This window comes from Bubalus kerabau, chromosome 4 (assembly GCF_029407905.1).
Source record: "Bubalus kerabau isolate K-KA32 ecotype Philippines breed swamp buffalo chromosome 4, PCC_UOA_SB_1v2, whole genome shotgun sequence".
Classification (NCBI taxonomy): Eukaryota; Metazoa; Chordata; class Mammalia; order Artiodactyla; family Bovidae; genus Bubalus; species Bubalus kerabau.
In genome coordinates this window covers 66867265-66880448 of record NC_073627.1, presented here as the reverse complement: position 1 = coordinate 66880448, position 13184 = coordinate 66867265, and the positions used below count along the sequence as shown (strand labels likewise).

At 39.9% G+C, this 13184-nt stretch overlaps 1 protein-coding gene across 8 annotated transcripts in view; it reads left to right on the top strand.

Annotated features, from left to right (window-relative positions):
• The window catches only part of NEK1 (NIMA related kinase 1), a 130891-nt gene that overhangs the window by 98949 nt on the left and 18758 nt on the right, over positions 1 to 13184 (top strand). For all 8 annotated transcript variants that reach the window (XR_008713277.1, XM_055577630.1, XM_055577627.1 and 5 more), the window contains 2 exons: positions 4160 to 4280; positions 12463 to 12551. Coding sequence is in view for 7 of the 8 variants with exons in the window: in XM_055577630.1 (XP_055433605.1) it covers positions 4160 to 4280; positions 12463 to 12551 (210 nt within the window). In the remaining variant the exon portion in view is untranslated. The remainder of the gene's footprint in view (positions 1 to 4159; positions 4281 to 12462; positions 12552 to 13184) is intronic.

The window sequence follows — 13184 nt, the reverse complement described above, 5'->3', positions numbered from 1 at the left end:
TTTAATCACCACATTGCAAATCACCCCAAAACGTAGTGTTAGAACAACATCCATTTTACTCTGTCTCCAGTTTTAGAACAACAGCCAATTTTACTCTGTCTCCTCATTTTGTGTGTTGGGAATTGAGTTAAACCCTGGCTCACTCCCGTGCTTTTCTAGTGCATGTGCTGTCATCTCTGTGATGACCTGGTCTCATGGGTCCAAGAGGGCTTAACTGGTGTCCTGACTGGTACAGCTGAAAGACGGTGAGGCCTGCCCCTTCCTCTTCATACAGCCTCCAGGCCTTTCTCTGTACTCTGTCCAGCAGGGTGGTCCGATGTCTTCCATGGCTCACAGGTACACAGGCAGAAGCTGCTTATACTCGTAGAAGCTAGTCTCCGAACTGGCACAGGGCTGCTTCTGCTGTACTTCATTGGTCAAAGTAGTTACAAACAAGCCTGGATTCAGAGGGAGGGGAAACAGACACCTCTCAAGGGTAAAAGGGTTAAATATTTTGTTATTGTTGTTGTTGAGTCATTTAGTCGTATCCAACTCTTTGCGACTCCACGGACTGCAGCACGCCAGGCTTCACTGTCCTTCACCATCTCCCAGAGTTTGCTCAAACTTCTGTCAGTTGAGTCAGTGATACTGTCTCATCTTCTGTTGTCCCCTTCTCCTGTCTTCAGTCTTTCCCAGCGTCACGGTCTTTTCCAGTGAGTCGGCTCTTCATACCAGCTGGCGAAAGTATTGGAGCTTCAGCATCAGTCCTTCCAGTGATGATTCAGGGTTGATTTCCTTTAGGGTTGACTGGTTTGATCTCCTTTCAGTCCAATGGACTGTCAAGAGTCTTTGTTTTTGTAGCCATCTTTAATGTTAATGTCTGCCCTTTTACCAAACTTATTTACATCCCCTCACATGCAGAATACACTGACTGTTCATAGCCACATCTTATTATGACATTGGCTCAGATGTTGTCCTCAAGGTCAAGTCTGTGTTTAAATGAGGTTCTTTGGGTGCAGTTCTTTGAATACATTTACTTTCAATCTGAAGACCTAAAGAGTTCTTTTCACTTGCTTTTTCACTCATAAATCTAACAGTGATGAAGAGGATGTGAGACTCCTTGTCAAAAATAGGGAAGGTACAAGATTGTGGGTACATAGAAATGGGATCCCACCAGGAGTAGCTTGGCCGGCCTGCTTCCCTCCCACCAAACATTGGTACCCTCAAAGGCTCTTCTGTTGGGCTATATCTTTCCTTTCAATCATGCTGGGGAGTGCTTCTGCAAGTATTAATGATTTTGTGAATTGTGTATGAATGTTATTAACATTTAGTGAAAAACCACTGGGGTTTTTGGTTTGGGTTTTTTTTTTTTTTTTTTTTTTGAGACTGTGCCCTGTCTGCCTGCAGTTTCTGTGAGGAAGGCAATTGAGATGCTCAGCAATCTTCTTGTCCAACAGCAAGAGTCAGAAAGACAGACCTTTAAATCCTCAGTGCCCCAGCAGAAGGTCTTACGGCCTTCTGTTTTTGACCTGTCTTTGCCCTGAGACCTCAGGCATACTTTGCCTGAGGTTAGTGTCTATCTGGAGGCATCTTTTCCCTTGAGAAACTTCCTCTTCTGAGTTCTCTTCATGAGCTAAACTGATCTTTCTTCAACTCACCTTTTTCTCCTTGTAGTTTATAAGTGGCTGCCTTAGGAATCTCATTGGCACTGTAAATGGTCTACTCAGATAGCTCCTTAGCTCGGTCACTGAATCTCTTAGGTGCATTTTCTTTCATCTTTTTTCATGTCACAGGGCCACTTTCTGCCACCAGGTCACAAGAATGCCCTTTCCTCCAGCCTCCAATAACTGCCTTTCATGGGCCAGGCTCTCACCACAGCCTCCTTGAAACCTTTCCGTGTCAGATGCTGGCCTGTCCCCAAACTAGTGCACATATCTAACCTTTGTTGTGTCAACACCCTATCTACAGATAGGAAATTCTGTTTCAGTTATCTCTCACTGCAAAGCAGTTTGCTTTCCAGACTTAGTGACTTAACTGTCTTGATTTATCTCACACTCTGTGGATCCAAAATCACTGCAGATGGTGACTGCAGCCATGAAATTAAAAGATGCTTACTCCTGGGAAGGAAAGTTATGACCAACCTAGATAGCATATTGAAAAGCAGAGACATTACTTTGCCAATAAAGGTCCGTCTAGTCAAGGCTGTGGTTTTTCCTGTGGTCATGTATGGATGTGAGAGTTGGACTGTGAAGAAAGCTGAGCGCCAAAGAATTGATGCTTCTGAACTGTGGTGTTGGAGAAGACTCCTGAGAGTCCCTTGGACTGCAAGGAGATCCAACCGGTCCATGCTGAAGGCGATCAGCCCTGGGATTTCTTTGGAAGGAATGATGCTAAAGCTGAAACTCCAGTACTTTGGCCACCTCATGAGAAGAGTTGACTCATTGGAAAAGACTGATGCTGGGAGGGATTGGGAGAAGGGGACGATGGAAGATGAGATGGCTGGATGGCATCACCGACTCGATGGACGTGAGTTTGAGTGAACTCCGGGAGATGGTGATGGACAGGGAGGCCTGGCGTGCTGCGATTCATGGGGTTGCAAAGAGTCAGACACGACTGAGTGACTGAACTGAACTAAGCTGTGGATTAGGAACTGGGACATTCCTTCTCCTCCTCATGGCATCAGCTGGTATCGCTCAGTGATTTTGAGCCATCAGCTGTGCTTACTTGGGTGGGAGATGCTGTCACTCCACACCTGGCATCTTGGCTCAGCTGGGCCTGCGCTGCTGGGTCCCACTCCTGTGCTTTAAGTCTCAGGGCCTTGCCATGTTGTCTCTCCAGGGTCCTTAAACTGCTTTCTTGGTGGTTTAAGCTTCCAGATTCCAAAGTGGAAACTGCTGATTTTCTTAAAAGGCTGGATGTGGCCAGGCCTTCAGGACTCCAGCTGTACCCCACAGGTCCAGGCAATCACACTGCTGATCCAGACTGAAGGACTTGGGACAACAGAGCCCCCTCTGGATGAGAGGAAGGCTGGACATCTGCCACATGTGTGACCTTGTAGTCTTGAGAAATAGTCTTGTTCATTAGAATCTTAGTTAATTGGTATCTTATGTCTTTTCTTAAAAAAAAAAAAAAAAAAGAACCTGTTAGGTGTATATTTAATAATAGTGACTGTATAGCCTATTAGAGCTGGGACACTTTTTCTGCAAGAGCCATGTAGTAAATATCGTTGCCTTTGTGGGCAGTACAGTCACAAATCTAGTTTGTGGAATGAGTCACATTGATGTGGCTTAAGGTGCCAGAGAACAGTTACTCGTTTAAAAAATTTTGAGCAGGACACCCCTCCTCCAAGTACTTACTTGTAAGGGTGACCAAAAAATCATTTGAATAAAAGATAAAAATTTTAAGGATTGGTATAATACCAATCATCTCTCTAAAACAGGAGAACTAATTAGAAACTTTTAAAATAGAGAAGGAAAAAAAGGAATGGCCATGGTGGCTGAAACAAGAAAGTATCGATAATTTGGATAATTGGACAGGAAAAAGAGAAATTAACAAACGAAGAGAGAAACTCTCTTCTCATTGCTGTTAACTTTCAGGAAATATCACCCAGGTGAAAAATGAGCCACTGCCAGAGAACAGAGATAGTTCCCTGGTTATTAATTATTTGAGGGTTTAGGAAAATAGGTTTAGCATCCTAGTTATATTTGCCTTTTCACTGTGAAAGTCCAGGTAAGAGGGTTTTTTTGTTTTTTTTTTTTTGATCATTGAACTTTCCCATCAGTTACTAATCAATCGTATTATATTCTACTTTCTGTCCATATTTCTGGCCATAGATAGTGTTAATTCTATAAGTTTTTATGTCATCTAGAAAGCAATTTGTATATTACTGAAATGTTAATGAAGAAAAACTTTTCGATGATAATGAAAAATACAGAGTACACTATATTTCTTCTGGGTATTTTTATTGCAGTGAAAATGCAAAAGGAGAAGTCTGTTATTTCAGAAACAACTAGAGTGTAAAGACAGTAAGATTAAGGATCTATAGATAAACTACTGAGTTTTTGTTGCAATTACTACATTAGCCTGAAACGAGGTATGATCATTTATAAGAGATTTATTCTGTTTTCTCTAAGTGGATTTTGCTTTGAGACCTGTTTCTTGCCCTGTTTTTGCCTGGCAGAGCCTGATGACTTGGAGGCAGAAGTGCTGCAGGAGCCAAGTGGAGCAGACAGAGATGGTGGTTTGCCCCAACCCGTTCTCGACATGTGGGTCACTGAGAGAGAAGGAGCAGAGGAGGTTGAGTACGTCACCTCTTCCCTTGCATTTCACACCTGCTCCCTTCATGTCATGCCTTTCATGGAAATACTGGAGTAACACTATATTACATTAAATCAATTACGAAAATAGTTAATTTGGGAATAAGTATCACATTCATGAGGTTCAGAAATCAGCAAGTATATAAAAATATACAGTAAAAGGTCTGTTTCCCACTTTTGTCCCCACCCAGCAAATTCCCACTCTGTCCTCTTTTCAAACATGATTAATATATACAGAAGCAAAAGCGAAGATATAGCCTCCCTCACTTTTAAATGGACTTCCCTTGTGGCTCAGATGGTAAAGATCCACCTGCAATGCGAGAGACCTGTGTTTGATCCCTTGGGTTGAGAAAATCCCCTGGAGAAGAGAAAGGCTACCCACTCCAGTATTCTTGCCTGAGAATTCCATGGACAGAGAAGCCTGGAGGGTTACAGTCCATAGGGTCACAAAGAGTCAGTCACGATTGAGCACCTTTCACCTTCACTTTTAAATATAGTTGTCATTATAAGGCACAGAGTTTTTTCCACCATTTTATGTCAGTAATTGGGGAATTTTTTCATATTAATACACAGAGGGCTTCCTCTTTTTTGCTACTTTAAGGCTATGTCGTGTTCCAATATATGGATATACCATAGCTCTAATTAGTCTCCTATACTAGTTGCTATGACAGATGATGCTACAGTGGATAACCTTTAGTGAGGTTACTTTGCATGTATATAAATATAGTCACCTGCCCTTCCCACCCAATTCAAGCTTTCATGTAAGCTCTGCACTGTTATTGGTAAGCTTATTCCTGGCTATATCATCTTGTGATTATTTTATTAATGATAACTATAAGATGGTATATATGAAAGCTTACACCTTCTTTGTGTTGGTTTTGTTACCACTCTCTTATTGGGATCCTACTATTGTTCATGGAGACTTTCAGTTGAATCTTTTGTATGTTTCATATGCACAATCATATGAAAATAATGATGGCTTTCTGTCTTTCCAGTTTTTTTCACACTCATTTCTTTCTCTCCAGTTGCATCACTTAGTACATTTTATACAGTTAAATATTGGAAATAGGGTTCCCTCTTGTTCTTAACTTCAGTGAAATGTTTCTAATGTTAACTATCATTAGGCATGACTATAATTTCTAGCTCAAGCAGTGTCTGCTCATTTTACTGGCTAAAAAGTCTGGAATGTATTATATCAAATGACTTTTTGGCATCAGTGGAACCATTCATGTAATTGTTTTCCCTTATCTATCAGCATAATAAATTAATAGGTTACCTAATATTGAACTATCCTGCATACCTTAGTAAACTCTGCTTGGTCTTCTGTTTGCTAATTTTAATGTACTTCTGTTTGCTAATACTTCATTTTGTGATTTTTTTTTTGCCATTAATTTTTAAAATTAATTTTTATTGGAGTATAGTTGATTTACAATGTTGTATTAGTTTCAGCTGTACAGCAGAGTGAATCAAATATACATATATCCACTCTTTTTCAGATTCTGTGCGCATATAGGCCATTACAGAGTATTATCTATTTTGTATATAGTAGTGTGTATATGTCAATCCCAGTCTTCCAATTTATCCCCCTCCTGTATCCCCTGGTAACCATAAGTTTGTTTTCTACAATTGTGTCTTTATTTCTGTTTTATAAATAAGTTAATTTGTACCTTTTTTTTTTTTTTGAATTCCACATAGAAGCAATATCATATATTTGTCTTTCTCAGTCTGACTTACTTCACTCAATATGACAATTTCAGGATTTTTGTATTAGTACTTGGGAGAATCCTCTTATAGTTCCCTTTTGTCTGGGGAAATCACTGTCATATTTTGGTGTTCTTGTTACCTTCCTTCTTAAAATAATAATTGGAAGTTCATTCCTTTGCTCTGCTCATAACAAGGGTTGTCAGATGTTTTCTGTAAAGGGCCAGATAGTGAACTTTTTTGGCCCTGTTGACCATATGCTCTGTGATGTGGCTGTCCGGTGCTGCCTTTGATCTGCAAAAGCAACCATAGGTAACACATAAACAGGTGAGTGTGGCTGCTCCAGTGCAACTTTATCTGTGAAAACAGGAGGTGGGCCGGACTTGGACGTGGATACAGAGAAGCATGTGCAAGAATGTTTATTTCAGGAGAGTCACAGGAAATCATTTGAAATAGTCTGATCAGGAATAAGGAAGTGGCTCAAAACACTGTTCTAAGTGTCCTGCTGAGCTACTTCAGGTCCTAAAAGATGATGCTGTTAAAGTGCTGTACTCAATATGCCAGCAAATTTGGAAAACTCAGCAGTGGCCGCAAGACTGGAAAAGGTCAGTTTTCATTCCAATCTCAAAGAAAGGTAATGCCAAAGAATGTTCAAACTACTGTACAATTACACTCATTTCACAAGCTAGCAAGGTAATGCTCAAAATCCTTCAAGCTAGGCTTTAACAGTACATGAACCAAGAACTTCCAGATGTACAAATTGGATTTAGAAAAGGCAGAGGAATCAGAGATCAAATTGCTAGCATCTGTTGGATCATAGAAAAAGCAAGGGAATTAAAAAAAAAATCTACTTCTGCTTCATTGACAATGCTAAAGCCTTTGACAGTTTATCACAGCAAATGGTGGAAAATTCTTAAAGAGATGGGAATACCAAATCACCTTACCTGTCTCTTGAGAAAACTGTTTGCAGAACAAAAAGCAACAGTTAGAGCCAGACATGGAACAATGGACTGGTTCAAAATTGGAAGGAGTACATCAAGGCTGTATATTGTCCCCCTGCTTATTTAACTTATATGCAGAGTACATCATGCCAGATGCCAGGTTGGATGAATCACAAGCTGGAATCAAGATTTCTGGGCGAAACAGAAAACTCAGATATGCATATGATGTCACTCTAATGGAAGAAAGTGAAGAGGAACTGAAGAGCTTCTTGATGAAAGTAAAAGAGGAGAGGGAAAAAGCTGGCTTAAAACTTAGCATTCAGAAAGCTAAGATCATGGCATCCATCGTGGTAAAGATGGGGAAAAAATGGAAACAGTGACAGATTTTATTTTCTTGGGCTTCAGAATTACTGTAGATGGTGACTGCAGCCATGAAATTAAAAGACACTTGTGCCATGGAAGAAAAGCTGTGGCAAACCTAGATAGCATATTAAACAACAGAAACATCACTTTGCTGACAAAGGTCTATCTAGACAAAGCTGTGGTTTTTCCAGTAGTCATGTTCAGTTGTGAGAGTTCGACCATAAAGAAAGATGAGTGCTGAAGAATTGATGTTTTTGAACTGTGGTGCTGGAGAAAACTTTTGAGAGTCCCTTGGACTGCAAGGAGATCAAATTAGTCAATCCTAAAGGAACTCAATCCTAAATATTCATTGGAAGGACTGATGCTGAAACTCCAATACACTGGCCACCTGATGCAAAGAGCCGACTCATTGGAAAAGACCCTGATGCTGAGTAAGATTGAGGGCAGGAGGAGAAGGGGGTGACAGAGGATGAGATGTTTGGATGGCATCACCAACTCAGTGGACATGAGTTTGAGCAAACTCTGGGAGATGCTGAAGGACACGCAAGCCTGGTGTGCTGCAGTACGTGGGGTCACAAAGAGTTGAACATGACTTAACAAAGTCACAACAACAAAGTATACTGTGTAATGGGTAGTATGCAGCACTGAAATTAAATGGAACTCCTTGTATAAATACGGAAATATGTCCAGAGTATTTGATGATATTGAATAAAAAGCATTTCCATATATTAGAACAATACTGTGATAATCCTATAAAATGTTCTTAAGTGCATATATGCTGCTAAGTCACTTCAGTTGTGTCCGACACTGTGCGACTCTATGCCGTCCCATAGACGGCAGTCCACCAGGCTCTGCCATCCCTGGGATTCTCCAGGCAAGAACACTGGAGTGGGTTGCCATTTCCTTCTCCAACGCATGAAAGTGAAAAGTGAAAGTGAAGTTGCCCAGTCCTGTCTGACTTGTAGTGACCCCATGGACTGTAGCCCACCAGGCTCCTCCATCCATGGGATTTTCCAGGCAAGAGTACTGGAGTGGGGTACCGTTGCCTTCTCAGCATATATAAATGTATATAAATTTAGGGGAAAAGTTTAATAAGATGTATATAAAACTGATAATAGTAAAAGCAACTTGGATTTTCATTGTTTGAGGAAATCCTAAAAGGAAAAAATTTTTTCATTGAGATAAATATATAAATATATTTATTTATATAAATTTTATCATTTTAATAATTTCGAAGTGTACAATTTTATACTCTATGGTTCCAGTACATTTTCCTCGACCCCAGTGGAACCCTTGTACCTATAAGCACCCACTCTTCATGTTCACCTCCCCAGCTCCTGCCACCACTGATCTGTCTTCATGGATTGGCCTATTCTGGACATTTCCTATAGAATCACAGTATGTGGCTTTTTGTATCTGCCTTCTTTCACTTAGCATACTGCTTTCAGGGCTTGTCTGTGTTGTAGGATGTATCAGTTCTTCATTCCTTTTCATGAATAATATTCCTTATATGACTATAGCCTATATTTTTATACATTGTGCAGTTGATAGCATTCAGCAGATGATGGTGGTCATTTCCAGGGTAGTTTCTGCCTTTTGCCTGTTTTGAATGGTGCTTCTGTAAACATTGTGTACAAGTCTTTGCACATCTGTATTGAGTTCTTTTGAGTATATATCCAGAGTGGAATTGCTGTAGCAAATGGTATTTTATGTTTCCCTTTCTGAGGAATCAAGCATTACATTTTGAATGAAAAAATATATTACTTGTATGATTAAAAATAAATAACTTTTTAAAATAAAAATTAGAGTTACTTAAAATTTAAAACTGCAAAAGTAAAAAATTATTTAAATTTGAAATGAACTAAATGAGTTCACATTTATGGGACTTCCCAGGTGGTGCTAGTAGTAAAGAACCAGCCTGCCAATGCAAGAGACATAAAAGATGTGGATTTGATCTCTGGATTGGGAAGATCTCCTGGAGGAGGAAATAGCAACCTATTCCAGTATTCTTGCCTGGAAAATCCCATGAATAGAGGAGTCTTGCAGGCTACAGTCCATGGGGTTCCAAAGAGTTGGGAGGAGAAGGGGACGACAGAGGATGAGATGGCTGGATGGCATCACCAACTTGATGGACATGAGTATGAGTGAACTCCGGGAGTTGGTGAAGGACAGAGAGGCCTGGCATGCTGTGATTCATGGGGTCACAAAGAGTCGGACACAACTGAGCGACTGAACTGAAGTGACTCAGCAGCAGAAAAAGTACTAGCAAAATTAAAATTGCCTTATAATCAAAAAAAGAAAAGCCATCCCCAAGAAAAAGAAATGCAAAAGGCAAAATGGCTGTCTGAGGAGACCTTACAAATAGCTGAGAAAAGAAGAAAAGCAAAAGGAAAAGGAGAAAAGGACAGATATACCCATCTAAATGCAGAGTTACAAAGAAAAGCAAGGAGAGAGAAGAAAGCCTTTCTAAGTGATGAATGCAAAAAAAATAGAGGAAAACAATAAAATGGAAAAGGCTAGAAATCTCTTAAAGAAAATTTGAAATACCAAGGGAACATTTCATGCAAAGATGGACAGAGTAAAGGACAGAAGTGGTATGGACCTAAAAGAAGCAGAAGATATTAAGAAGAGGTGGCAAGAATACACAGAACTGTACAAAAAAGATCTTAATGATCCAGATAACCACATGGTGTTATCACTCACCTAGAGCCAAACATCCTGGAATGCGAAGTCAAGTGGGCCTTAGAAAGCATCACTGCGAACAAAGCTAGTGAAGGTGACGGAATACCAGCTGAGCTATTTCAAAACCTAAAAGATGGTGCTGTTAAAGTGCCGCAGTCAATATGCCAGCACATCTGGAAAGCTCAGCAGTGGCCACAGGACTGGAGAAGGTGAGTTTTCATTCCAATCCCAAAGAAAGGCAATGCCAAAGAATGTTCAAACTACCACGGAATTGCACTCATTTTACACGCTAGCAAAGTAAAGCTGAAAATTCTCCAAGCAAGGCTTCAACAGTACGTGAACTGAGAACTTCAACTGGATTTAGAAAAGGCAGAGGAACCAGAGATCAAATTGTCAACATCTGTTGGATCATAGCAAAAGCAAGAGAATTCCAGAAAAGCATCTACTTCTGCTGTACGCCAGAGCCTTTGACTCTGTGGATCACAACAAACTATGGAAAATTCTTAAAGAGATGGGAATACCAGACCACCTGATCTGCCTCTTGAGAAATCTATATGCAGGTAAAGAAGCAACAGTTAGAACTGGACATAGAACAACGGACTGGTTCAAAATTGGGAAAGGAGTACGTCAAGGCTGTATATTGTCACCCTGCTTATTTAACTTATGCATAGTACATCATGCACAATGCTGGGCTGGATGAAGCACAAGCTGGAATCAAGTTTTCCAGGAAAAATATCAATAACCTCAGATATGCAGATGACACCACCCTTATGGCAGAAAGTGAAGAGGAACTAAAGAGCCTCTTGAGGAAAGGGAAAGAGGAGAGTGAAAAGGCTGGCTTAAAACTCAACATTCAGAAAACTAAGATCTTGGCATCTGGTCCCACCACTTCATGGCAAATAGATGGGGAAACAATGGAAACAGTGAGGGACTTGGCTCCAAAATCACTGCAGATAGTGACTGCAGCCATGAAATTAAAAGACACTTGCTCCTTTGAAGCAAAGCTATGACCAACCTAGACAGCATATTAAAAAGCAGAGACATTGCTTTGCCAACAAAGTTCTGCTTAGTCAAAACTTGTTTTTCCAGTAGTCATGTATGTATGTGAGAGTTGGACCATAAAGAAAGCTGAGTGCTGAAGAATTGATGCTTTTGAACTGTGGTGATGGAGATCTTGAGAGTCCCTTGGACTGCAAGGAGACCAACCCAGTCAATCCTAAAAGAAATCAGTCCTGAATATTCATTGGAAGGACTGATGCTGAAGCTGAAACTCCAATATTTTGGCCACCTGATGCAAAGAACTAACTCATTGGAAAAGACCCTGATGCTGGGAAAGTTTGAGGGCAGGAGTAGAAGCAGGTGACAGAGGATGAGATGTTTGGATGGCATCATCAACTCAGTGGACATGAGTTTGAGCAAACTCTGGGAGATGCTGAAGGACAGGCAAGCCTGATGTGCTGCAGTCCATGGGGTTACAAAGAGTCGAACATGCCTTAGCAACTGAACTGAACTATAACCAAAAGCCCAGAAATAAATTACTGGTACCTTTGGAATATACTCTTCTCGTCTTTATAATTTTGTTAACAAATAGTACATGAATTTAGTTCCCAACATTTATTGAGAGAAAAATTGTGAATTCTTTACATAAATCAGTTCACTTCCTTTAAGAGTTAAAACATTTGTGTACAAACTCTTCTTTTTATTTTACTGTGCTGAGCAGCATTGTTTTAAATCTAACACCATTTTATATCATTTGGTCTGAAAATTATTTTACTTACTTAATAATATACCTTGACCGTTGATGCATATCCGATTATACAGATCTGTACTTCGTCTTTTAAATAGTTGCAAGATATTACATGGTACTTTTACGTATTAGAGAAGGAAGTGGCAGCCCACTCCAGTGTTCTTGCCTGGAGAATCCCAGGGATGGGGGAGCCTGGTGGGCTGCCATTTATGGGGTCACACAGAGTCGGACATGACTGAAGTGACTTAGCAGCAGCAGCAGCAGCAGTATGTTATAATCGTGTTCTGTTTTCTGCTATTATGAGGCATTTTGATTAAAGTGGTAGTTCTTAATCATTACAACATTTTGCTATAGTGGGATACATTTTGTTGTAAAGGGATACAGCTTGCTCAGCTGTATCCCTCAAAGCTCCTGACACACAGGGCTAGGGCAAGGCCTGAGAATTTGCATTTCAGACAGGTTCCCATGTGTTACTGGCATCTAGGGGCTTCACTCTGGGAACCATTGTGGTGAGAATGTTGAGGCTGGTGTCGTGAATGAGCCTGACTGGTGGAGGTTTGAACGGCTGAAGGATAGGATGTGCTTGTGAGGGCCACTGTAACTGTAAGTGAGAAGAATATTTGGAAGTGGGATCACAGGACACTAGTGACCTGTGCTCTACTTGTCTGTGTTTGAGAGTATCTCTATTGCAGGTAAATTTTGTTTTTGTAACTGGTGTATCTATTTATGGCAGATTGGAAGATAGGATCACCATTCAACAAAATGAACTTTCTGAAGATAAAGCCCGGAGCAGTGTGGATCACCTTAGTGAGGTTCATGTAGGTGAGCATCACAGCATTGGCCTGATTACTTTCTCAAAGGTTGTTAGCATACCTGTTCCGTTTGGACTGTATGTTAATAGAGAGCATTGCTTACCATTCACCTTAATCACTTAAAAAATGTTACAGGCATAGTGCACTGGACTCTGTATTTATTTTTTATTATATTTTTGGGGTAGAGTTGATTTATAATACTGTATTAGCTTCAGGTGCATAGCCTAGTGATTCATTTTTTTAATTTGCAGGTTAGATTCCATTATAGGTTATTACAAGATACTGGGAATTGTTCCTGTGCTAGACAGTAGGTTCTTTTTGGTTATTTATTTTGTGCAGAATACAAAATGAATAATAATAATAATTGTTAATGATTGATAAAATTTATCACTATATTGATAACTATATAATTATTACAATAGTTATATAATTATTATAATTAATAATAATTAATCCCATACTCCTAATTTGTCCCTCCCCATCCGTCTCCCTTTTGGTTTATACATGTTTGTTTTCCATGTCTGTGAGTCTGTTTCTATTTTGTATATAGATTCATTGGTATTATTTTTTGGATTCCACATATAATGATATCATACAGTATTAATCTTTCTCTCTCTGACTTATTTCACTAAGCATTATATTG